The sequence below is a fragment of the Peromyscus eremicus genome, chromosome 10, assembly GCF_949786415.1.
Source record: "Peromyscus eremicus chromosome 10, PerEre_H2_v1, whole genome shotgun sequence".
NCBI classification, from domain to species: domain Eukaryota; kingdom Metazoa; phylum Chordata; class Mammalia; order Rodentia; family Cricetidae; genus Peromyscus; species Peromyscus eremicus.
Genome location: NC_081426.1, coordinates 64245576 through 64271420, shown reverse-complemented (window position 1 = coordinate 64271420; position 25845 = coordinate 64245576). Strand labels below are relative to the sequence as shown.

At 39.6% G+C, this 25845-nt stretch overlaps 1 protein-coding gene across 3 annotated transcripts in view; it reads left to right on the top strand.

The window, feature by feature from the left end:
- Corin (corin, serine peptidase) overlaps positions 1–25845 on the top strand; it is a 202088-nt gene that overhangs the window by 48417 nt on the left and 127826 nt on the right. For all 3 annotated transcript variants that reach the window (XM_059275966.1, XM_059275965.1, XM_059275964.1), the window contains one exon: positions 18411–18618. In XM_059275966.1, coding sequence (XP_059131949.1) covers positions 18411–18618 — 208 coding nt within the window. The remainder of the gene's footprint in view (positions 1–18410; positions 18619–25845) is intronic.

The window sequence follows — 25845 nt, the reverse complement described above, 5'->3', positions numbered from 1 at the left end:
CACACGCAGCATGGTTCATGCTGAAGTAGCCTACGTGCTCTGGTCAAGTGTTGGAAGGTGGATGGCTGTCCTGAGGACTTAAAGGGCTCTGTTCTCTTCTCAGCCCTCTGGTAGCTAGCCCCTAGATGTTCTACCTCAGATAAAGGCAGGCCTTTCTTTTCATTCATTCACTTCTTAAAAATAACCGCCTTTACAAAGCAAACCGACAAGCAAAGGACATGGGAACCTGGTGGGGGGACTTGTAGGGGTTAAGATGAGTAAGAGAGGCAGGAGGGATGTCTGTGAGAATGTCTGTCAGAATGCCTTCTATACAAGGACCGAACTGTCAAAGAACAAATTAATAAAGAAAACAACTGTTCCTAAGGCGTCATCAACATATTAAGTCCACCTTTACAATGTGGACAACTCAGAAGTTTTTAATGTATTTATAAAATTTATAAAGTTGTGCAATTATCGCTACACCCTAATTTGATTTTTTTTTGCTACAAAAAATGCTGTATCTGTTGCTCTTTATTATTCCCTTTTTATACAATCCCTAGTCTAAGCTAATCTAATGATGTCTCCATGGGTTTGTTCATTTTGAAACTTGCAGGTGTGTCTAGCCTGAGGCCCATGGTCTGCATCTGGCCAAAGATAGCTACAAATGTGCCTCAAAATCGAAAGCTGATTTAGCACTTTTGAAATGTTGATTTTTTTTTAAACTCAGTTGTGTGGTTCTCAGTGTGAACTTTGTAGGTGACTACATGGTGTCTCAATGCTAAAAAGTTGAGCATAAGTGGGAGGGTATCAGACCACACAGGTTTCTTTTAGAGTGCTTTCAGGGTGCATCTATATCAGCTATGATGACATTATCATCATCCTCATCCTCAGCATCTTAATGCTGAGTCATATTCCCTCAAATGGATATTTAACATTTTATCTGTCTAGGTACCCGAGTTGCTCCCATCTTTTTAGTGCCCTTGAATTATACTGCCGTGATTATTTGTGGTGTAGACATGTGTTTCCAGCTTTCTTTGGGTGTGTAAATGTGTTATTTCTCTAGTTTCCTAACTGTTAACTGTCTAGTTGTTCCACCCACTAAGAAGAGTGGGCATTGAAGCCTCTAACTACTGTCATCATCATCATCATCATCATCATCATCATCATCTTCCTCATCCTCATCCTCATCACACCATCTTGTTCTGGGTCATTTTCTTGACAATTTCTTGGGCCTGGGGCTTGGGGTATATTTGAGTGATCTAAGAATTCTATGTACAGTGTTCTTTATTGTATATTTTCCTTTAAGGGGTTATAAAATAATTTAAGCCTCTTCTAGATCACTTGGCAAAGTAACTTATAACAGTTACCACGGAGTTTTGGTGCTTATTTGAGTTTCTATGCACGATTACGTCACGGCTTAGCTATACTGCTTAATCATTCAATAGCTATAAGAAAGGAATAAAGCACACTGATTTTCTTCCCTATTGAAGACTAAAGTACATGTGTTTGAAAGTTGCCTTTATAGTAGCTCAAATAGAGAAAAGTGACCACACAGTCACTTGGCCAGAATCAGCCTGGGAGAAGCTTCCCGAATGTATAACTTTTGTTACAGAAGCCAGCTCAGGTTGTTTTACCAGAATAATGAACATATTACGTAATGGTTAATTACTTTAAATTTTATTAATTTTGTTTATATTTCCTCTATAATATCTAGAGGTTTATATCTAATTATATATGTGCCCATAATACTTTCTTTCTTAACTTTTTTATGCCAAGAACTCCTTTGGCACTCTGGTGAAGGAAAATGCCTTTCCAGAATAATATTTTGGTCCTAAAGTGAATTATACAGAGTTAAAATAATGAAAACTATATTAAAATGCAGTTGCTAAAATGTTAAAATTGTAAAACATCCATTAAATAGTCAAATGTCTGTTTATTTATTAATGTATTAAATAGTGAGATCTAGTAACTGGTCAAAAGCTATAATTTTCTAACAGGGATGAACAGAAATAGTATTTTGAGATGTCTACAACATCTCTATGTTGATTTGTTAACATCTATGATCTATGCATTTTTTCTATATTTGTTGCCCATGTTAATAATTTAATTATCACAAATTTCAGTCACTGACTGTGGGACAGAGATGTTACTTTTCTCTTATACAGGTTTACAGACAGCCCAAATCCTTCATCAGACTGACAAGGTCTGCATTTCGATGAAGGTAGCTTGAGATAGAGGAAAATAATCTGCTGGTGCATAGCAGGATCTTCTGTCTCTTTAGGTCTTAGGATTAATTGTGGAGTTGGTATCATCATGATGCATGAACATCTGCCCTTACATGTTCCACTGGGTACCAGTTGTTGGCCCTCTTCTATATATTAAATCAAATTATTCAGGCTAAAAGTACAGTTAGGAGATTTAGAAATGACTAATGTAAGCATCTAAATATGAACAAGTGAATTGCTGAGTAATTGTTGCGAACTTGCTGTTGAATGCCCATTTGGGTGTCAGATTTCTGGAGAAGACCTGGACAGCTAGTGAGAAAGAAGGAAATGCTCCCTTGCTTTCTTACCTCCTTACCCCATCTTTAGCTGCTTTCCATGTACTGTGTTAGGTCCCTCTCATCTCCCCCAGAGACAGCAAACTTAATTTGATGTGCAAAGCTGGGCCTTTGGAAGAGATAAGGGAACAGTATCCACATTATTCTTTTAAGATTGTTATTATTATTATTTCTGGGATTGCCCTCCAACCCCCTCTCCTAAGCAAATCCTGATATATCCCCCATGTAACACATACCCGTAAAGGTAATGTTCCCACAGCCAGATTAGTCATGCTGAGAAGATTTGTGGTTCAAAATGTTCCTCTCCAGATCCATCATCACTTCCTCTTTAGGAAGAACAGCCCAACATCCTCGATCCAACTAGATGGAAAAACACACAGTAGCACATTGATATCAGCAGTGCAAAAACAACCTTGGCCAAACTCAAGGCAGGAAGTGATCCTTCAGAAACCAAAGGCTCAGATAACAAGTGAAAATTCAACCCAAGCTGAGCAATCTGCTTTTGGTTCTGAAAGAACATTGATACTGTGTATATTTTTTTGGCCTGTGTCATTCAACTTGCTGACTCAAATCCCTGTCTCAGGGATTTGGGTTTTGTATAATTTTGTATTGAGAGTGAAAAGCCTCATCAATGGCAATTCGTTTGCTGTTACTTGTGTCTTTGGAGAATAAGCCTTTTCACATAGTTGTAGTTGAAATGAGTATGGTGATGAACTTTCCAAATCCAGAGTTTTCTATCTGTCCATGTTTGATGCAAACCACTCTTGTGTTTTTGTGTTAGCATGTTCATCTCGCTACTCTGAATCACTTACCTAATGTTTGCATGAGGTATTTGAGTCGACTGACTTAGAACACTTGTTTATAATCATGTTAAGCTGTGGAACCATCTTCTGATGCCTGTGTCCTCTTCCAAATTTTATGAGATATTTCAATTCCAGGGCGTTTGGTTTAACATTCTGTGAAGCATTTATTTATCTGCAGTTATTTGTTGGGCACTAGCTCTGGGTTGTCTCCATGGACCATAAAGTTAAGTATGATAGAAATCCCATCCATCCAGACTGTGGCTGGTAATTGCCTTGAAACCTGAAGGCATTACTTATAGTTTGAGAGAGAAAATGAAAAATTATACATAGGTTCAAAGAAGGAAAAAAATGTGATCCACTTTAATTCACTAAAAATAATATTGCCACCTTATACAATTTTAATGCCATAATAAACACCTCATTTCCTCAAGATTAAATTTAAATTACAATTGTAAAAATATATTTTAGTTTAAAAGTCTATCTTAGAGCTTCCATATTTAATTACATCAAACTTACATTTTTTTTTTTAAATCTTGTTTGCGCTTGTCTTTGTGGTGGGGTCTCTGGGAGGGCTTCTGTAATTAGTTTTCTACTGTAGCACTTTCTTCATGGCCTACTGTGAGCCACTGTTACAAAAACTGTTGGCTAAAACCATTGGTGTCTATGTCTTTTCGTAAAGGAGCTCCCAAATAGGCTTTGAAAGTTCACATCTCTGAGAAACTCCCTAGATACTTCAGATTCAGTTCATCCAAAACCAAATCCATTATGGCTTACAGGCTCCAGACTTTTTCTACAGAATTTCGCATTTTCTAACAAACCATTGTATTGGTAAATTTAAAAAGTTATAATGTGTATGTCGTCAAACAATTGAACAGGGCCTTTACTTTCCAACTATAACAAATAGGAGGCCAACCTTGTACGCATGGGACTTTGACCACCTTAGGAAGTTGGGAAGGTCAATTTTGGAGAAGGTTCCATGTGGTGCTGAGAAGAAGGTGTATTCTTTTGTGTTTGAGTAAAATGTTCTGAAGATATCTGGTAGATCCACTTGAGTCATAACATCTGTTAGTTCTCTTATTTCTCTGTTTAGTTTCTGTCTGGATGACCTGCCCATTGGTAAGAGCAGAGTGTTAAAATCTCCCACTATTTTTGTGTGGGGTTCTATGTGTAATTTAAGCTTTAGTAATGTTTCTTTTACAAATGTGGGTGCCCTTACTTTTGGGTCATAGATGTTCAGAATCGAGACATCATCTCTTTTGTTAGTGTTCTGAGGACACAAAATCCTTTCAAATTGGCTGGTCTCAGAAATGACTCTGCCAGAATGCTCCCCTTTGTGTAAGTTGTCGAGTGTAGAGGAGAACCTTCACCATTCCATTCAGCTGGTGTATTTCTGACCTGGGTTGACTTTGCCATACAGCCAGAAGTAGACTCTAAGCCCTGCCGTCTAATTGGTCCATAGGGGAGGACTTGTAACCCATTTCCCCCTCAATGTAAAGTCCTGCTGCTTTCCTATGAAATACGAGGAACAGCCGTTGTTGTGTTATCTAGGTCTCTTTTTGACAGGTAATATTTATTTCTTCCGAGAGCATGTACAAGGCATCTTTGAAGAATTTTCCAAGTGTGAAACACATTATCAGTGCCTGTACTCACAATGCTGTACAATAGACCCTCCACAGTCATCCTTCCCGTCTAACTGAGACTTGGGGCCCTTTAAAACCAACACCTCCTAGTAATGATCTCCTCCTCCTACTTCAGCCCATGTCGAGAGCAATACTGCTTTGGTTTTTAAAAACACTGAAAAAAATCATTATTATTTTATTTTATGTGTAGGTATGTTTCCATGTATGTCCCAGAAGGATACTCTGGAACAGGAACTACACTTAAGTGTTAGCTACCATGTGGATACCAGGAATCAAAACTGGTCCTCTGGAAGAGGAGACCGTGCCCTTAACCTCTGAGCATCTCTCCAGCCCTAATACGAATCTGTTCTTAATAGTTTAACAATTCTGGATTCCACACACATGTGAAATCATAAGTTTGTTTTCTTTTGGTGCCTGGCTTATTTCACTTAGCAGTGTGTTTTCCAGGCTCACTCATGTTGCTGCAGGTGGCAGAGTTTCTTCTCTGAGTTTGAACCCAGAACTTCAATCATGTTACACAAGCACACCCTTCTTCCCTCAAGTTGCTTCTTGACAGACATTTTGCCACTGAAAAGATAAAAGTAGCTAATACTGATGTTTTTAGAGACGGATGTCTCCCAGCATTGTTAGTGGTCTCTTTCTCAAACTCAGAGCAGCAGGTTTTTACCTAAGACCAAGAATTTACAGTCTTCTACTGTTGTTACTTAGATCTATCCTTTGCACCCCCATCGTCCTTAAGGTGCTCTGTAGCATTACAGTGTATGATGTTTATCTCTTCATGTTTCTCCCACCTTTGAAGTTGATGAGAACAGCCTTCTTCCCCCTACTGCAGTGATGTCTCCTGCTAAAGCCAATGAAAATGACAAAAGATCACAGTGTAGCTTTTTAGAGACAAAGAAGAGAGGCTCCCCTCTCAACTACAGAGCTACTGTCCAGAGGGTAGTTGAAGACAGAAATAGATCTTTCTTTTTTTTTTTTTTAGACAGGGTTTCTCTGTGTAGTTTTGTGCCTTCCTTGGAACTTGCTCTGTAGACCAGGCTGGCCTCGAACATACAGAGATCCGCCTGCCTCTCAGATATAGATCTTATGGAAGGAACAGCATGGAGGCACCTCATACACTATTAAGATGTCTAGGGTTATTCAAAACAATAGCCACAATGTTAATCAGCAACAGCAAGGCCATGGGGTCTCAGATATAATGACTTTCTACAGCTACATCCCTACCATTCAATCAAAACTCTTTTGAAGCCACGAGTTTGTCTAATTCAGTTTCATCTTATGTTCATTGAATAACTATGAGGTGTATGCCTGTGACATTCTAGAGAAAAATGGATTACTCTGATGTGGGAGGGTAATGGGAATAAATGACTAACCAACTGATAGTTGATTGTCTTCCATTTCTTTGGCATGTGGGCAGTGGACGCTCTACTTTGAGTTTGGAACTGTGATGTTCTCCTGGTCTGGCAGAGTGTGATACCCTGTTCTCCTGGGATTCTTAGCAGTTGCAAAATCTCAACTCCCAGTCAGCCACCTGATCACACAAGCAAACGTCTGGAACCAGCTCCTCACTACTACATTACACACAATGGATACAGATGACCTCATTCCTCCTCCTCCTCCTCCCCCTCCTCCTCCTCCTCCTCCTCCTCCTCCTCCTCCTCCTCCTCCTCCTCCTCCTCCTCCTCCTCCTCCTCCTCCTCTTCTTCTTCTTCTTCTTCTTCTTCTTCTTCTTCTTCTTCTTCTTCTTCTTCTTCTTCTTCTTCTGTTTTTGTACTGCCAGGGGTTCCTAGGGCCCCACACATGCCAGACAAATACCCTATTATTGAGCTATTCCTCAGCCCTTTTTTAGTATTTTTTTACTTGTTACTTTGAGACAGGATCTCATTAAGTTAGGCTTGCCTTGAGCTCCTTCTGTAGTCCAGGTGGGCCTTGAACTTGTGTTTCTCTTGCTTCAGTCTCCTGGGTATCTAGGGTTACAGACTGTGCCAGCAGGCCTGGGTGATATTTGCAATTTTCAATGGATTTAGCAGAACCTAACTTCATGAAGTTGAGGTATACCGGTAGTCATTCATGCTATAATGAAGATCACACTTGGACATATTGTGAAAAGATGCAGGAGCACTTTAAAATGGGATGCTTGTGGATGTTTGTTGTCTGAAAAGGTTAGTTTTCTGAGTCAGGCCTCTGCTGTGGCCTCTTCCCCCTCAAGGGCAGTTTGGCTGCTATGATTAAGCTGATGGCAAGAAGGGAATTGCTCCCTTTTGATGATCTCACTTGATGACTACAAATCCCCAATAAATAGTAGATGATGACAACTTAAGTATCATAATAGGAACAATGAAGACAGGGTACAGAAAGCAAAATGTTTGAATGCGACTGTAACTTCACTGAAAAACAAAGAGCTGGGTCAAGTTGCTTCTTTTGGCACTGGAATCTTACATTTTTGCTGCTTGAATAGTTAGTTCTGGTATATTTCTTGGAGGAGGAATTTTGCTTTTAAAGCTGTCAGTTCAAATAATAATCAGTGTTTCTCCAAATATTCATTAAGTTTATTTGTGAACTGCAGAGCCCTGCTATGGAAATATACCTGCCATCATGAATGAACTATGTGTAGTCGAAGAAGTGGAGGCAAGGGGAACCTTTTTTTTTTTTTTTTGGTTGAAATAGGGATTCCATATTTTGCAATAATAATCCTTGGCTCCAGTGATTAGCTCTACAAGGGTGACTACATGAGGACTAAATTATAAAGATGAAAGTAGTGGCTGCTGGATAGATGTCCTTGCAGATGTATTTTTGTGTAAGTCTGCAGTGGCCTGTCTGCAGGACTGTGGTCCCCACAATTTTTTGTGCTGTTGACTGTTGCCAGATATTAACGCATGAGAGCGCTTTGTGCAAAACCTCCCAGATTCATCAATTACATAATTAATTGTTGATTCTGGCTATGAATAGTCCTCAGTTCATTCTTAGTAAGAATAAGCTGGTTGTGGGTGTGCATCTCTCCCTGGCGAGGTGTGTCCCTTGTTTGGTTCCTTCTGAGCAGTAGGATCATGGGCATGTGTCTCATCATATAAGCTAGGTACTTTATATTTATGTGTATTTGTTTTTTTTAATCGCCTCTCCCCCCAGACTACAAAAGTTTCAAGGTAGGGACTTTGCTTGCTTCTTGCCAGTTTATTTGTGGCTGGAGAAGTGCTTGGCATGCACTAGGAGTACAATAAGGATTTGTCATGTGAGGAGAGATACCTCTGTGGAAATCTGACCCGTGGTATGTAGGGCTGTGGTAGATGGGGCTCTGCAGAGTTGATAACAAATTAGGTGAGAAGATGCTTGGGCTAGGAGACAGCTGCTGGTGGGAAGGCGCTTGAGCCTGGGGTGAGGTAGATGGAGTTAGAGTCCAGCCTTGTCATTGACCAGCTCTGTAGACTGTCAGGGAAATGACCCCACCGTGTTTCCTCAGCTGTGAATCTGAGATAATGAGTTGTAGGCAGAGCAAATGAACTAGTGCCTGAGAATGGGCTGAGGACAATACTGGGAGGACTATGGTGGCTCAGTCAATACTGAGCACAAAAGTACACAGACAGAAGTGAATCTGAGAATGTTCACAACAGTGTCACCACACAAAGGACTGAAGACCATATGGGAAGTAGCATCAAAATTAACAACAAACTTTAAGAGAGGAACCAAAGGAAACTTTGGAAAGGCCAACCCTGATAGGACTTTCTCCCCAAACCACTGAGTAGGCCTGTGTACAAAGAGCTTAGCTTCTTAACCTCCCAGATCCGAAGGCCTTGGAGACAGGGCAAACACATGCAGGACCATTGCCAGGGGAGATCTGTGAGGCAAAACCATGACTTCAAATGCATTTGGGGCAAATTAGGGCAAAGCAATGGTCTGTGATACAATCTCCTCTCCTGATGTGGCGAAGTTTAGACTAGTAGCCCTCTAATTAAAGGTGCAATTGTATCAAGGCAATTGGAAGCCCCACCTAGGCTTCCTGATAAGGTATTAATTAGACAGCAGAGAGCAAAATCCTGTAGAAAGCAGATTTTTTCATTATTTTTAATTTGAACAGCTCCTGCCTGTCAAGTGATAGCATTACATATTTACTGTGGTTTTGTTACCACTTCGATTTTATTTAAAAAAAAACAACAACAACCAGATTTTATTTAATTTGAAGAAACACTTAAAAGAAAGCCCTGTTGAAATAAATGCAAGTCAAATGAAACACACTAATAATACATTCCATTGGTAAAAAATGAGATAGTTTGTGATTAAAAAAAGAAAAAGAATGTTATTGACAAAATAGCAAAACCCGCTGGGCGGTGGTGGCGCACACCTTTAATCTCAGAACTCGGGAGGCAGAGGCAGGTGGATCTTTGTGAGTTCAAGACCAGCCTGGTCTACAGAGCGAGATCCAGGAAGGACACAAAGCTACACAGAGAAACGCTGTCTCGAAAAAACCAAAATAAATAAATAAATAAATAAATAAAAATAAAAAATAAAAAAATAAAACCCAGTACCAAGTGTCTAGGAAGTGAATCTGGACTTCTTCCTCCCACAAACTCTCATATTTTCTTCTCAGACAGGCCAGGCCATGAATATTGTCATTATTCTTAATCTTTTTAGATTCATTTATTTTATCTTATAGGTCTGAGTGTTTTGCCTGCTTGTGTATCTGTGCACCATCTGTATACCCGGTGTCCTTGGAGACCAAGAGGTGTAGGATCCTCTGCAAGTGGAATTACAGATAGTTAGGGGCCATCACGTGGTGCCGGGAATTGAACCCCTGGTCTTTGGGAAGAACAGCCCATGTTCTTAAGCTCTGAGCCGTCTCTCCAGCCCAGATGATTATCATTTTAAGGTTATTTACAGAGAACCTTAGGTCATCTATGCTGGTTTGGACAAGTTAACTGTGTATTCTTATTTTGTATTTAAAATAGACAAATACATAAGAATTTTGACTCTCCCTAACTCCCGATAAAATAGCACTTACAATTTGCAAATGAATTTGGTGATATATTGTGTACCCTAATAAAGCTTGCCTGAGGATCAGAGGACAAAGTCAGCCACTAGATTAGACATAGAGGTCAGGCAGTGGTGGTACACACTTGTAATCCCAGCACTTGGGAGGCAGAGATCTGTCTGGATCTCTGACAGTTCAAAGCCACCCTGGACTACATGAGATTGACTCAGTCTAGGAGAACCAGACTGTAGCTAGAGTTTTTTTCTCCGGGTCCCACCAAGCTCCACAGTCCTGTAGCCCACTTATAAAATAAACATACAGACGCTTATATTGTTTAAACTGCTCGGCCATTAGCTCAGGCCTACCATTGTCTAGCTCTTACTCTTATACTCAGCCCATTTCTGTTAATCTATATGTCACCATGTGTTCCGTGGATTTACCTGCTGCCTCTACATGATGCTCCCTGGATGGCAGGCTGGCGTCTCCTCCTCTCTGCCTTCCTGTTCTCTCAATTCTCCTCTCTGCTAGTCCTGCCTGTACTTCCTACCTGGCTACTGGCCAATCAGTGTTTTATTTATCAATCAATCAATCATCCACAGCACTTCCCCTTTTTATTTTTTTTTCAAAAAGGAAGGTTTTAACTTTAACATAGTAAAATTACATATAACAAAACAATTATCAAGCACGAATTACAGTTATAATATTAAAGAAGATATCCTATCTATCTTATATTTGTGAGTCTAAGGTTTTATATCTAAATTATCTTTTATCATAACTGAGGAAATTATAACTATTAGTCTTTAACTATATCAAAGACCCCAGAAGGATATATTATTATCTGAGAAATGGGAGAAGGATGCAAGCAACTTTTGGGAGTCTTATAGAGTAAGCAGAGACAGCTGGCAGCCTGGACAGTCACCTAATATTCCTTTGTAAAGTTGGGGCATCTCTCTTTAGCCCACAGGCCTAGAGTCTCTCAGTCATTTCTCTCTGTGTCCTGTAGCATGTCTGGGAGTTTCCTCTGTGAAGCAGGAACCTGAAGGACCATTCGCCAAGCAAAGTTCAGTGGTTACCTTCCAATGGGTTCTGCATGTCCAGTTGATCAAGCAGTCCAGGCAAGAACATTTTCTTGCCCAAATGGCTGTTTTTGCCAACGTGAAGATAAACTCCATATGGAATATCTTCAATGCCCATTCTCCTCTCTGAAGTAAATTGGTGCTGCCAGGAGCAGACATGTCTCATTGTCCAGAAAGTCTAAATTTTTAAAAAATTTTAAATGCCATATTCTGTAGGTCTTTGAAGTGTTTGAAGATTACCTGCCTAATTGAATTATATCTATGTATACCTAGAAAACAACATGACTATAAGTTTGACTATCATAGAAGACTAATTATTAATCTGTATTTCTTAATTTTCTATTACAATTTAAATGAGTTACATAACCATAATACCTCAAAGGAGAATAGAAATATATATACAGTATAACAAAATTAAGTTTAAACTTGTATCAATAAACTAAAATCTATAGCAATGTAAAACATTTTAAACAAGTTGTTCTTTAAAAGTAGATTCAATAACTTACCCTTTCATCCTATCATATCTATATCACATCCCCTTTTCTTGTTTAGAAAGAGATTGCATTTATAATCAACCTGATTTAAATAAAAATATTAGTTTTTGTCTGTTCCACACCAGAGGGCTCTTCTGATATGGGACAAAAGAATTTCTTAACCTTTTTTTTTTTTTTAGCAATATGTTTGAGCTTAGAGAAGGAGTGAGCCAATTCCATCTCCAAAGCCAGCTTGGTATATTTGGGAATTTGGGTGTAGCATTTTTTACTACTTCCTGTTGGAGGGGGGCACTGTATCTTATGGGGACACAAAGAAAATTTTAAGATTATGGAGTAGTCCGTGAGGGTGTATTGTCTGAGCCAGTAGCCTTGAAACTGTTATGGATGTTGGATCATCTGGGCCATGGTGTTATTGGAGACCTTTCTGGGGGTCTTGGCTGGTCAAACCTGATGTATCTTAATCTGGAACAAATCCATAGCCTCTGGATTTCTGTGGAAACAAAAGTAGAGCCTCCTTTCCAAAGCAACATATCCTTACATCCAAATTTTGAAGTCAAGGTACCTTTAAAATACACATATTTGTTTAACTCAACAGCTTTACGATCAAATGTTTTTCTGCAGTTAAAAATCTCAAAGACAACACAATCCAGATTCTCTGTGTAATATCCATCTTTACGTGGCTTATTTTTTTTATACTACCTTTACTGTCTCTTTAAAGACTTTATTTTTAAAAACTATCTATTTCTTTATATAACTATATATATTTTTTCTCTTTTAAGCCTACGTACATTTTTACATACATTGTAAAGCATTTAAAGTCTTGTTCCATTTGAATCTGTTTTATTGTGAATCTATTGTTTTAAACTGCAGCATTACTAGGGCTAAAATAGAAGCTTTGGCTGGTGGCTCCACCCACCTCAGCTTCCCAACATGGCGGTGGTACATTTACCACCAGCTCTGGGCCACTGCCAGCTCTGGGAGCCATCCACTCTTAGAAACAGTGGTTCTAGGCTTCTATCAAAGCAGTGTGTAGCCCAGAAAACTTTTATTTTGTACTAGCAAAGACTAAATCTACCACACAGCATAATGTGCCACTTGTAGACAGACGCCTCATTCCCCCTCCTGCTAACTTGAGAGAGACAACTAGGAAGCTGTTTTTAGCTCCGTTTTAGAAACTTTTTTCAGGTTTTAGGTGGAAACTCTTGCCAACCCGTTGGGCGCCATTTGTAGCTAGAGTTTTTCTCTCCAGGTCCCACCAAACCCCACAGTCCCATAGCCCACTTATAAAATAAACATACAGACGCTTATATTGTTTAAACTGCTCGGCCATTAGCTCAGACCTGCCATTGTCTAGCTCTTACTCTTATACTCAGCCCATTTCTGTTAATCTATATGTCACCATGTGTTCCATGGCTTTACCTGCTGCCTCTACATGATGCTCCCTGGATGGCAGGCTGGCGTCTCTTCCTCCCTGCCTTCCTGTTCTCTCAATTCTCCTCTCTGCTAGTCCTGCCTGTACTTCCTGCCTGGCTACTGGCCAATCAGTGTTTTATTTATCAATCAGTCATCCACAGCACCAGACAGTGGTGGCACACACCTTTAACACTAGCACTTGAAATCTCATGCCTTTGCTTGGGGAATCACACACACCTTTATTCCCAGCACTAGGGAGAAAGTGATATCACTGGGTGGAGAAAGGTATATAAAGTGTGAGGAGACAGGAACTAAAGCCTTATTCAGCCAGAAGCTCTTTCGGCTGAGGCTTTTTCAAGCTGAGGAGTCCTAGAGGTAAGACATGGCTTGTGTCTTTGTCTCTCTGATCTTTCAGCATTCACCCCAATATCAGGCTCCAGGTTTTTTTAATTATTATTATAAAACTGTTTAGAATACGTGTTGCAAATGAATACAAGGAAAACTCCTACAGAAGACCCACCTATAGTTTCTGAGTCTAGCATTGAAATCCTACTATCTAAATCAATGAGATCCCAGCAGAGACAACCCCTATATGACCTAGAAAACTACTATGTTGGATTCTGAAAGCAAAGCTCCCAAATCAGGAGCATAGCTATCACGTGCACTGTGCTTTCCCAAGTTAGCATCCTCTGGAATGGGACACTCTCTATTAGTCAGTGCACATTCTAACCACTGTCATGGAATCATTTCTAATTAGAGGCAGTGTTTCAGAATTGAGGCACCAGGGAGAATCAACAGTTCACCAGGAACACCTTGTATCAGACAATGGTTTTCCTCCTTTGGGTCTGTTTTTCAGAGTCTCCACCCCAGTTTTGCATTTGAAGTAACTATTCTTCAAGAGGAACTATAATAATCAAACAATAATGTCTATAAGGAACACTAAGGCCAATTATATCCACTGTATTTTATATGTGTTCTTATGCGTCAGTCCCGACCTCTAATTTCCATGAGACTCACTCCTAAGTTCTCAGGAAAGAAAAATGCCCCCTGCTTTTTCTTTGAAAATCAAGTTTGATGTAGTAGTAACGATCAATGAGCCCATTTTCAAAAGGCTGATTCTCATCCCCATGGAGGAGTGACTTTTCATGGTGCACAGTGTGGTGCTGGCTTAGGAAATAAATTTCTGCTGGTGAGAATGTGTACACATACAATGCATGTTTCAGAGACAATGGGGCATTCTAGGAAAAAATAATATTTGACCCACATGTTGAGGCAGGAGGAATAATGAGAAAGAAACACAATTGTCTGCGTATAAAAGAGTTGCAGTTAGTAGCCTTAGAAAAGAATTCCTTTTTATATTTGTTGGCCATGGGTGGATTCTTGGCTAGGTTTGTTGAGTGCTCTTGCCCAACCTTAAGTTTTACAGTTTTCCATGTCACTTGCAATTATAAAGCAGTCTGTGGTCATTGTACTGACCAGCACTGCCCTCCTAGGTGCCTTCTGCCAACCTAGAATTTATGTATGTTTTTACCGTCAACATGGGTTCTTCCTCACTAAAGCCTCATTCTCATTCACTGTACATTATGTTCTTGCCCCATAATGTTCCTTTAGTGGTTGCTGTGCTATGGACAGGTATGGACAATGAGGAAATGTTCCAAAGGGTAGGGTATCTAAATATCAGCCTCACTCCTGTTACCTGCCCTCCATGTTTCTCTGAGTCACTTTTTGTTATCTCCTCTGCCTATTTGTCTGTCTCTCCATCCATTATCTTTCTATCTAACTACATATCTATGGAAGCTGTAGCTTCTTCATTCGTAATGAGAAAATTCATGCTGTAGTGTTAGACTTGAATTTTATGATGTGATTGTGCTTTGGAAAATTAGTCATGGGATATAAGACATTGTTGTTTTTGTCTATATATGTTATTTGAGATGTCAAAGATTTATAGTCTTAATCACTTCTTGAGAATAGGTCTCTCTTAACTAAGGAAACTAATTATTATGAGGAGAAAGAGTAGGGGACATGGTGTGTGTGTGTGTGTGTGTGTGTGTGTGTGTGTGTGTGTGTGTGTAAAACTCATACTGCCATAGGTGTACTATAATCCACAACAGTATCATTTTTTCTATCTTGTATTTTTCAAATGACCTTTCAATGTCAATATCTTCTTTGAATAAGGAATGATCTTTCGGTTATCTTAGTTCCAAATATGGTCTACTACCAAGTGTATAGATTTAAGAGGTGATAATCCTGGAAGAAAATGATGTAGTAAAAACCACAAGATGTAATGGGAGTATTGAGTACATTTGATATTTATGTAAATTCAGGCTGTTATGGTTTGAAAGCATTATCCACATTTTTTAATTTATTTAAATTTCTTTTTCATTTAACATACCAACTACAGTTCCCTCTCCCATACCTCCTTCTGCTCCCCTTCCTCCTCCTGCTCTTCCCCACTCCCCATCCACTCTTCCAAAAGGGTAAAGCCTCTCACGGGGAGTCAACAAAGCCTGGTACATTCAGTTGAGCAGGACCAAGCCCCTCCTCCCTGCATCAAGGCTGAGCAAGGCATCCCACCATAGGAATGGGCTCCAAAAAGCCAGCTCATGCACCAGGGATAGATCCTGATCCCACTGCCGGAGCCCCGTCAAACAGACCAAGCTACACAACTGTCTCCCACATGCAGAGGGCCTAGTCTTGTCCCATGCATGTTCCATGGCTGTTGGTCTAGAGTTTGTGAGTTCCCACAAGCTTGTGTACTAGAAATCACATTGGCCTGACAAGATGGCACACACCTGTGATTCTAGCACTCGAGAGGTTAAGGCTGGAGAATCACGACTAGTCTGGGCTACCTAGTGAGACCCTGTCTCAAGAAAAAGATCAGGAAAAAAAGAGAAAAAATTAAGAAAAAGGAAAAAAAAACCCACACCACTGCATTTGGATGTGGCATCTTTGGGAAGTAGTTTAAGATTAAATGATGTCATGAGGGTGAGATCCCCCTTGATGCGATGGGGAGCTTTATAAAAAGAACCAGAGAGGTTGAAAGTAGCAAGTGATTCCATGTGATACTCCACACCACTACAGAATTCTGCAGAGTATCCTTAACAGGAAGGCCCTTACCATGTGACCACTTGTGCCTCCAGGACCATGGAACGAAACAAACTTCTTTTCTTTGTAACTTACTCTATTGGATGCTGTTATCAGCAACAGAAAACGGATTGACAGATGAGAGCCAGGCAGATCTCTGAGTTCAAGGCCAGCCTGGTCTATGGAGCAAGATCCAGGACAGGCACCAAAACTACACGGAGAAACCCTGTCTCAAAAAACCAAAAAAGAAAAAAAAAAGTAAAAAGAAAATTACGATATATTCTTTTCAACCTTTTCCTCTCTTAGGCCATTAAGAATTAGTTTTTGGGAACTATTTTTAATATAGTAGCCCTGGTGTGCCTCCAGGTAGAAGTTACTCAGAAGTTGCAGGTCTCAGATCTAACATTTGGTCTTCATGGATGTCCAGGCAGGAAGGCTTTAGTCTTCTGAAACTGAGTTTCCTTGTATGTAATATAAGCCAAATGTCTGTTCTCTGGGCTGTAGAAGTGAGATAGCTGTGACCTAGAAGTTCTGAGTGCCTCTTTTACTTCCAAGTACCAAGCTGGTTCTCAGCAAATGGCTCATGTCTAGATTTTCTGTAAATCATTTTATCTTTTGATGGAGAAACATTTACTGTCAGCTTTTTCAAAGAAACTTTATCATAGCATCATGCAGAAATGGTGGCTAGTCTGTCTCCCTGCCCTTCCTACCTACAATGTTTTTTTACACTGAAGTATGTTTTAACTTTCATTCCCAAATAACTTGAGTGATATCTTCATGAAGCCTGTCCAAAATGTCCCATCTCTGCAATGTGTGTGTATTTATGTTCTATTATCCATTTGAACATTTCTTGTTCTGCAAGTCCATTTAGTTTGTATTTTGAAGATAGAGAGGCACAGGAAAGTGCTATGGCTTTAACTTCTTTGTCATGTTTATGCTAAAGATTCTGGTGTGCAGAGACATCTATTTCCAGTTGTCTTCGAAAGTGGAAACCATGGTTTGATCTTGCACCACTGAGATCAGTACATTTCAGTGATCCATGAGTATTGTCTAAAAATGGAGGATGGTGTCTTTTGAAGAAGCATGGGGTCTTTGATCCAATAGCTACAGTCTGGTTATTTGGGGGATGGGCTTCCTATAGAACCTGGGAAGTTTTCAGAGCAGTTTGGAACAGTGAGATAAGAAACGTTCTTGGAAGAGGATAAGGAAAGATTTCAAAGTAGACTCTGAGCTATGTCTGAAAGAGTGGGCAGTCTGCACTAGAGGGTACATTCATCTTACGTTACAGGTGGAGAGTGTAGTTATGTCATCATACTAAGCTGGCAGGATCGTCTGTCGACATTAACTTTGTGATCATGGAGTTAGCCTTCCATTTGGAGAGGATACTCGCATCAGTTCGCAGAAGAGATGTTCCCATTTTGTTGAATTTCCTTGCCTATTTCTTTCCCTCCATTGAAAGAAGGTTAACTGTTTCACTACATTCCTGAAGCTTGTGAATTTTGCCCTTAAATAACAGTCTGCATGAATAACAACAATAAACTTGAAGTTAAAAGTATTAAATGGTTATTAAACCTATACAAGAGTATAGAATACAATGAAAAATAAAAGTATCCCAAAATTCCATTACATGAACCCATATCAATATTTTGATTTATGTTAGACTAAGCATACAAATTCTGAGGTGGAAGAACTGGCTGGCCTGTGGATGTGACATTGCCTGTCAGAATTGACCATGAAAGAAACAAGGTCGGAGCTCTGAGACGATTGTGAAGTATGCTGTAGTCTGAATTACAGATCCTTGTGTCATTGTATGTACTTATGTAGACAATTTTTTTCCTAAAGTGATGTTTTTGCTTATTGGTTTATGCCCACCATTCCATATAATTAAATAGTCTTCCAAAACATCTCACATACCTAGAGTTATATATATTCCATTGTCTGTTCATATAGTTTAAACCGATCTCCACAGTTGAAGGCTTGGATTTCTGTCTTTGAAAAATAGTAAGCTACGTATGGTCCAGGTACACAAATCTACATTCACAACCCTAATGATTTTCTTAAGATAAATTCTGTAAGTGGCATTGGAGTGTCAAAGGATATGGGTGTTTAAACACACTGATACATATTGTCCTTCCCACGTAAGTGTTCCACAGCAGCTCCCTATGCAGGAATTTTCCCCATTTTTCTCAGGAAACACCTGCTCTCCCTTCAGAAACATTACTAAATTGATGTCATTGTTATACCCACATATATTTATGTACATGGTTGTCTGTAGTAAAGTTGTACTGTAATATGAAATATATGCTGCTTTGTGAACTCATTAACCTGTCATATTGCATAAGCTTACACACATAGATTTCTTATGTGACTTCTAAATGTAACTGTCTCCACTTCCCAGGTGCCTGCATGAACATCACTCACAGCCAGTGTCAGATTCTTCCCTACCACAGCACCCTGACACCTCTTTTGCCAATTGTCAAAACCATGGACATGGAGAAGTTCCTCAAGTTCTTTATGAACCTCCATCGCCTCAGTTGCTATCAACATATCCTGCTATTTGGTTGCAGCCTCGCCTTCCCTGAGTGCATCGTTGATGGTGATGACAGGTACTTTGGAACCACATCATTCAGTGATAAGAGCCCAGTTATCCTAGGGACAAGTGTCCAAGAGGAACAGACCGTCCTGTTACTATTTTTCACTTTTGTTGCTTTTAGGGGGAGAAAGGACCCACAAATGTCATAGCTAACTGCAAGTCTCTGAAATGAAGGTATTTAGAAAATACAGATTTTATTTGTTGGAAGAAATTATTTGTATATTAGTTGATGCTGTTGGGAGAACACTCAATTGCTGTTCCATTGAGGGTCTGATAGAAGAAAAAATGCACCCAAAGGGATAATGAAATGTATATTGGTGAGACTGTTTATGGAGGTATGGGGAGAGGGAGAGAACAATTAAATGAAGAGAAGTACTAAGATCTCATGATGAGAGGGTGTAGTTCTAACAAAGGCTTGAAGAGAAGAAAAGGCTCGAAGCCATTGGAAACTCGCAGCTATGGGTGGAGGGGTCTCCAGACTGCTGGTGCTGTGACCCAAGGCAGAGACAGAGGAGAAGGAATAAATATCCCAACCTCCTTCTCCAATCATCCTTTCTGCCAGAGAATTTACTCACTAGCAGGGGACAAAGACGTCCAGTGCAATGGATGAGACCCAGAACCTCACTGAACATCATCAGCTAAGAAGTCCCAAATCATATTTAAATCAATTATGAATGACATTCTAGATGGTTCTTCTCATCAACCTCAGGACCCAGTGCTGGGGTGGAGGACTAGATGTGGAGGGACAAGCAGAGGCTATTCAATATGATAGAAATAATTTTCAATAGCAGTCAATCAACCCAAAGAATGCCATGGTTATTTGAAGCACTAAGTGTGTATTTGGAGAATTTCAAAGCATATGTTAAGTACCTATTTAATACAACATCATTTACTTTCTGGATTGAAATGTTAAGGAGCTTTTCAGAATAGTAATAGTAGAACATATCTCATTTTTCAAGTGTGGTACATCACATGCTATTTGTGATAATTGAAGTACGTATTTTACACACTGCCTAAATTATGTGTGAAACACAAGAAAAAGATGTTCCAGGAAAGCACCTGTTATTTTAATTGCAAGATGCTGCACTGCCATCGATCTGAGGTAGAGCAGGGGCAGTAGACGCTGAACTGTAGAAATAAAGGAATGTGAGCATGTGCAGAATTCAGCGCAACTTGAATTATCAAGGAGTCAGGCACAAGGGGGCTTTCGTGGCACGCAGAACGAGAAGCTGGATTTGATCTTTCTTGTGGGTTAAAATATGGGATGCTTGTGTGGGCTGTGGATGTGAGTCAGAGACACAGTGCTTGCCTTGTGCCCTGTGCTATAAAAAGAGAGAAAGAAAGAAAGGAAGGAAGGAAGGAAGAAAGAAAGAAAGAAAGAAAGAAAGGAAGGAAGGAAGGAAGGAAGGAAGAAAGAAAAAGGAAGAAAGGAAGGAAAGAAGAAAGGAAGGAAGGAAGAAAGAAAGGAAGGAAGAAAGAAAAGAAAAAAGAAAAAAAGAGAAAAGAAAAAAAAGATGGTCATCAAGAGATGCTTTATTTTCTCAGACTGTGGCAGCACAGTTGGTGGTTGTACTGGTTTTCTTGGGTGGCTTTAACCAATTGCCACCTGCTGGGTGGCATAAATAACAGAAATGTCTTCTCCCACAGCTCTGAAGGCTGAAAGTCCGGAGTCTGCAGGGCTGTCTGGTTCCCAGGACTCTATGGGGAGAGTTCATTTTTCTCTTTGCTAGTTTCCTATTATTTCTGTTCCCTTGTCATGTGCCCATGTCTCTCCAGTTCTGCCTCCGCCATCACAGAGCATCCCCTGGCTGTCTGCATCTCTTCCTCTTCTGTGTCCTATAAGGGTGCTGTCATTGGACTCAAAGCTCATCCACACAACCTAAGATAATAGCTTCACCTCAAGATCCTTAATTACATCCACAAAGACCCTGTCTCCAAGTGAGGTGACATTCCCAGTTCTAGAAATTAAGATGTGGACCTCTTTCTTTGAGGCAGTGGTTGGGAAAACAGGCCTAGGGAGCTGTGTGCCATGGCCTCCGCATCCACAAAAGAGAAATAATAGTTATACTTACGTTACAAAATTCATGTGAGGATTTAATGACACATGGGGCTTAGGACACTGCCTGGCTCTTAGAGAGAGCTCCATAAATGTTAGCAATAACTATGAAGTGGTGATTTGTGAAGGACAAGTAGAATGAATGAGGTGGAGACCACAAAAAAGTGCTTTTTTTTTCCCCCTCTGAGGCAAGGGTTCTCCGTATAGCTCTGGCTGTCCGGGAACTCCTTCTGCAGACCAGGCTGGCTTTGAACTCGTAGAGATCCACCTGCTTCTGCTTCCTGAGTGCTGAGATTAAAGGCATGTGCCACCACTGCCTGGCTAAAAAAGTACTTCTAAAATATATGCTACGTGTGAAGAATTGCAAAAATAAGTAAGTACATAAATAAGCAAATAAGTAAGTAAGTAAGTAAGTAAGTAAGTAAGTAAGTAAGTAAATAAATAAATAAATAAATAAATAAATAAATGGAGTACTCCTTTGCTTAAAACAAAATTACCTAAAATGTCAAAGGTTTTCCTGGAACTGGATTCTCATCCCATTTCTGTTCACTTTCCAAGAATTGCCATTATATCCTTTGAGATGAACTCCTCTGTGGATTCATGCATGCGCACAGAGAGACAATGAGAGGGAGTGTATTGAGAGTCTTGGAACCACTAGGTTCATTATGATGATCCTCTTTATTCTAACTCAGTCTCTGCTTGAATAAACACTTTTGAGCTGCCCACAGTTTCCAGGGCACTGTAAGACACCTTTGTTTTCCCCTTGACCTGATTTATCCTTTGATAACTGCACTAATATGAGAGTTTTCCATTTTCTGTTATAATGAATAATAATTTACAGTTACTTTTTAAGTGTTCCTTGGAGACTCATCCTATTATTATTATTATTATTATTATATTTTGTTTTATAATTGTACCGTTAGACCATGCTTCCTGCTGTCATTTAGTGTATGTATGGGAACTGCAACCTAATTTAATATGCCAAATAAGTTCATCAAAGTAAATGTCTTGTAGAAAACCATTATAAGGTCAAACATATTTTTCTTGTGTTTCACTATTTTGTATCATCTATTATATGCCACGCTATTCAAATAAAGGAAAAGTGTTTGTTTTCTAGCCTAGAGAAAATAGTTATTTTATAACATTTAAAATTTAATTTTCAAAGATTATGGTGGGATGTATAAACAGTATAGTTTTTAACCTGATTCTTTGGGACCACAGATCCTATTTAACTACATTGTATGTTGAAACAATGGACTTTAATGATCTTTATTTTAGACTGTGACGTCTGACCAAATGTGTGTTGACATGTACTACAACACAGGCTAGTTGAAAGGCAGAGAGACATCTAGATACAGTGAAGAATATTTAAAACTATAAAATTTTAACTGATAACTATTGGAATGGCTTTAAAGTATATAGGTTAGAAGGTATTGCTTCAAAATATCAAGTAGCCAGCGAGAAAATATTGGTAAGCTGAAAGAGTATTAGATGTAGATGACCTTCTGGTATGTGAAATACACCCCAAGTCTTTGTGTGCTTTTGATGGGTGACTATTCCCTTCTCCTACCTTCTTCACACAGTTGGCCTGTAATTTCATCAGCCCCGAGAAGGTGTTAATGTCAGCCTTGACTTAGCTTCTGTAAGATTCTCTGGAAACCATGCTGACTTCTCATCACCTGACTCAACTCTTTTACTACATTGCAGGGAAGGTCCTTACTTATGAATTGATGAGTTCAAGTAAGGAAGTTGATGCATTGGTTATTGATCTTTCTCCTCAGGAGTACTGATCTGTGACTAGGCTTTAGCAGAAATATCCAGGGCAAGGAAATAAAAATTCTTTATGTATGTAGGTGACAAGAGATTAAAGATCTGATCTCAAATGTAGGGCCATTTCCCATAGTAGCCTAGATTCCTATAGATTTGTGTTGGGGAGTAAATGAGCTTCCTCAAATGGCAGTGTGTGTGTGTGTGTGTGTGTGTGTGTGTGTGTGTGTGTGTGTGTGTATGTGTACTCTCGCTTGCTTGAGGAGGTCAGAGGTCAACTTCAGTGTCATTCCTTAAAAACCAGATACCTTGTTTTCTGAGACAGTGGCTGTCATTGGCTTGGAGCTCATAGAGTAGGCAGGCTGGCCAGTCAATGAGCTCCAGGCATCTTTCTGCTCTAATTCCCCAGTGCTGGGATTACACACATATGGGCATTATGCCCATCTTTTTTTTCAAAACACAAGTTCTAAGAATTTAATGCAGGTCCCTGTGCCTATGTGTCAAGGACTTTACTGACTGAGCTATTTTTCTTTCTTTTCTTTTCTTTTTAAAAAAGATTTATTTATTCATTATGTATACAGTTTTCTGCCTATATGTAGACTGTAGGCCAGAAGAGGGCACCAGATCTCAGTACAGATGGTTGTGAGCCACCATGTGGTTGCTGGGAATTGAACTCAGGACCTCTGGAAGAACAGCCAGTGCTCTTAACCGCTGAGCCATCTCTCCAGCCCTAAATGAGCTATTCCCACAGCCTAGACTATAACTAATTTTTAAGCTTAAGAATTTCTAGTAATATAAAATTATATAAATTTAGGAAATACTAGCAACCTTTCTGAGCAACCCTTGCTGAAACTAACCCCAAAGTTACTTATAGTTCTGATTGTGTCTCCTACTTTTTAATGACTTATAGAAAGTGTTCATGGCCGGGCAGTGGTGATGCACGCTTTTAATCCCAGCACTCAGGAGGCAAGGGAAGGCAGATCTCTGTGAGTTCCAGGCCAGCCTGATCTACAAAGTGAGTTCCAGGAAAGGCACAAAGCTACACAGAAAAACCCTGTCTTGAAAAACCAAAAAAAAAAAAAAAAAAAAAAAAAAAGAAAAGAAAGAAAAAGAAAAAAAATGTTCATGGATGGTCGACACCATCTGGCAGATAAATTCTTTATACGTGGTGGTTCCTGTTGTTGATGGAGTATGTGAATTTCTGGGCAGATATAAATTTGATTATATCATTAGAGATGCCAGATTTTTATTGTCTCCTCACCCTTTCCATCTCCTGGCTTGTAATTGCCTGTCCTTTAACTTCCCACGTGATCATTTAAGAACAAACTGCACAGTGCCCTTACCCAGACTCTGTCGTTTCTGGGCTTCCTGTCAGATTCAGATTTCAAGCTAAGCTCCACGCCATGGCTTCTGAAGCCCTTCTTGCCTCTCGTGTGTCACAGGCCCAGCCCCACCTTCACTGACCGTCCTTTCCATTTTTCAAAAACCACAAACCTCTTTTGAGCATCCTTTGTACACACATGCTGTTCCTCTTGCCTAGAAACTTTCCTCTCGAATTAAGCTCTTGGCCTCTGAGTCCTGGCTGTAGTGAAGTTTTCTCTGGACATCTCAGGTTTTCTTTTGTCTTCTCTTGGCAGCCTGGTGATGGCCCTTATTTTCATCATATATTAAGTTTTCTTTATATACATAGTCCCCAAAGAAACACACTAGGTTTTGTATAATATTATGATTAATCCACGTGAGTCTATTAAATGGGTAACAGAATTTATTAAGGAATTGAGGAAATACACTCACAGATACAGAACGGAGTGGACAGCAGAAGTCATCCTCTGATCTGACCGGGAGCGAATCCACCTCACAACCAGGAGCAGGAAGAAGGGGCATGTGACCCTTTTCCAACTCCTTATAAGAGGTCATGTACAATGGCAGGAAGCCCCGCCTCCTTTGGGCCATATAGTCCAAGGTCATGGGCAGAGCAAATACCACTACAGTATAAGAAGCAGAAGGAAGGAGACATTTGGGAAGTGGTTGAGTTTATGAGCTTTGATGATGGTGATGACTTCACAGGTTCTTATTTCCAAACTCATCAAGTTGTAGGTATCAATTATGTGGAGCTTTTTATATGCCAGTCACACTTTGTCTGACATTTCGATGAATGGATACCAGGATTTTCCTGTTTGGACCTTATCGTATTACAAATTAAGCCTGAGATGCCTCCAGGAAGTGGTCAAGATGTGCACCAATGATATATTGGGATGGCTTTTGAAAAACCCAACTTTTTGCTACATGGAACTACAAAGCGTGTGAAGAGCACTGAAAACTATTTACACAGCTTGTGCTTTCACACTATTTGTGAGTTGAACTTCCCTAAAACGTTTCAGTTGAAAAGTAACACATTTGTTTAGAATATAATTTTAGGAGACTTCCTGTGTGGCACTGTGATGTCCCAGCACAGCCTGTGACTGTCGCCTGTGTACATGCAGTCCTGGCATTGTGTTAAATTCTAATTGTATAATAGGAATTAGACAATTCTTTGGCAAATTCATTAAATATATTAAATCACCATAAGCTTTTGCTATTGTTTTCTAAAAAGAGTAATTGCACATTGCTAATTTATCTTCCTAAGGACTTTAACTATATCTTAATGATCTTATTGTGTCATCTTTGGGTATATATGGAAAAATTAGAATTAAAATAATCATATTAAAAATATATAGATCAATGTCCAAAGAAAGAAAGAAAGTGGACTCTGATCCTGTCACCAGCTAAGTATTCCAGAACTCTTTTCTGGTTACTTACTTGGGTGTCCTTCCTAACTTGGGAGCAGCAGTCTATTCTTGTATGTTTTTGTCAGCTGATTGTATTGTTGGTCAGTCACAGCACAGCTCCATATCAGGTAACATTGGTGAGCTACTTTGCTTTGCAAAATTATGCCTAAAATGCCAACTTAGGGAAGACTCTGTCTGATGACTCAAAATGGTCCAAAGTGTAGGTACTGCGCAGTTGAATAATCCAGATTGCTTTCATTTTTTACCAAGTTGTAAAACTGGAGAACCAGGCCAGCCAAAAATATTCCTGAAAATGCCTTATCAGGTTATGGCCAGTTCAGGGGCACTCATACTTCAGCCAGTTCATGGGTGAGTTCATTTACTTTTCTCTCCAATAGTTCTTGGTATCCACTGCATGTGACTAGAACTTAGAAATAATACTTAGGATTCCATTCACCTGAAGACTCTTATCATTGGTGTTACTTTATTATACTCAAAAATCAAAACACCCACAAAGTAATGTCACAGTTGCAAGTTGCTTTTGATATTTGTTAATCTCTTATCCCATGGGTCTTGGTAAATGTGCCAAATACTAAAGATAACCAGTGTCCCATCAGTTAGAAGACATGTTTTTGATATCCTTTCAGGA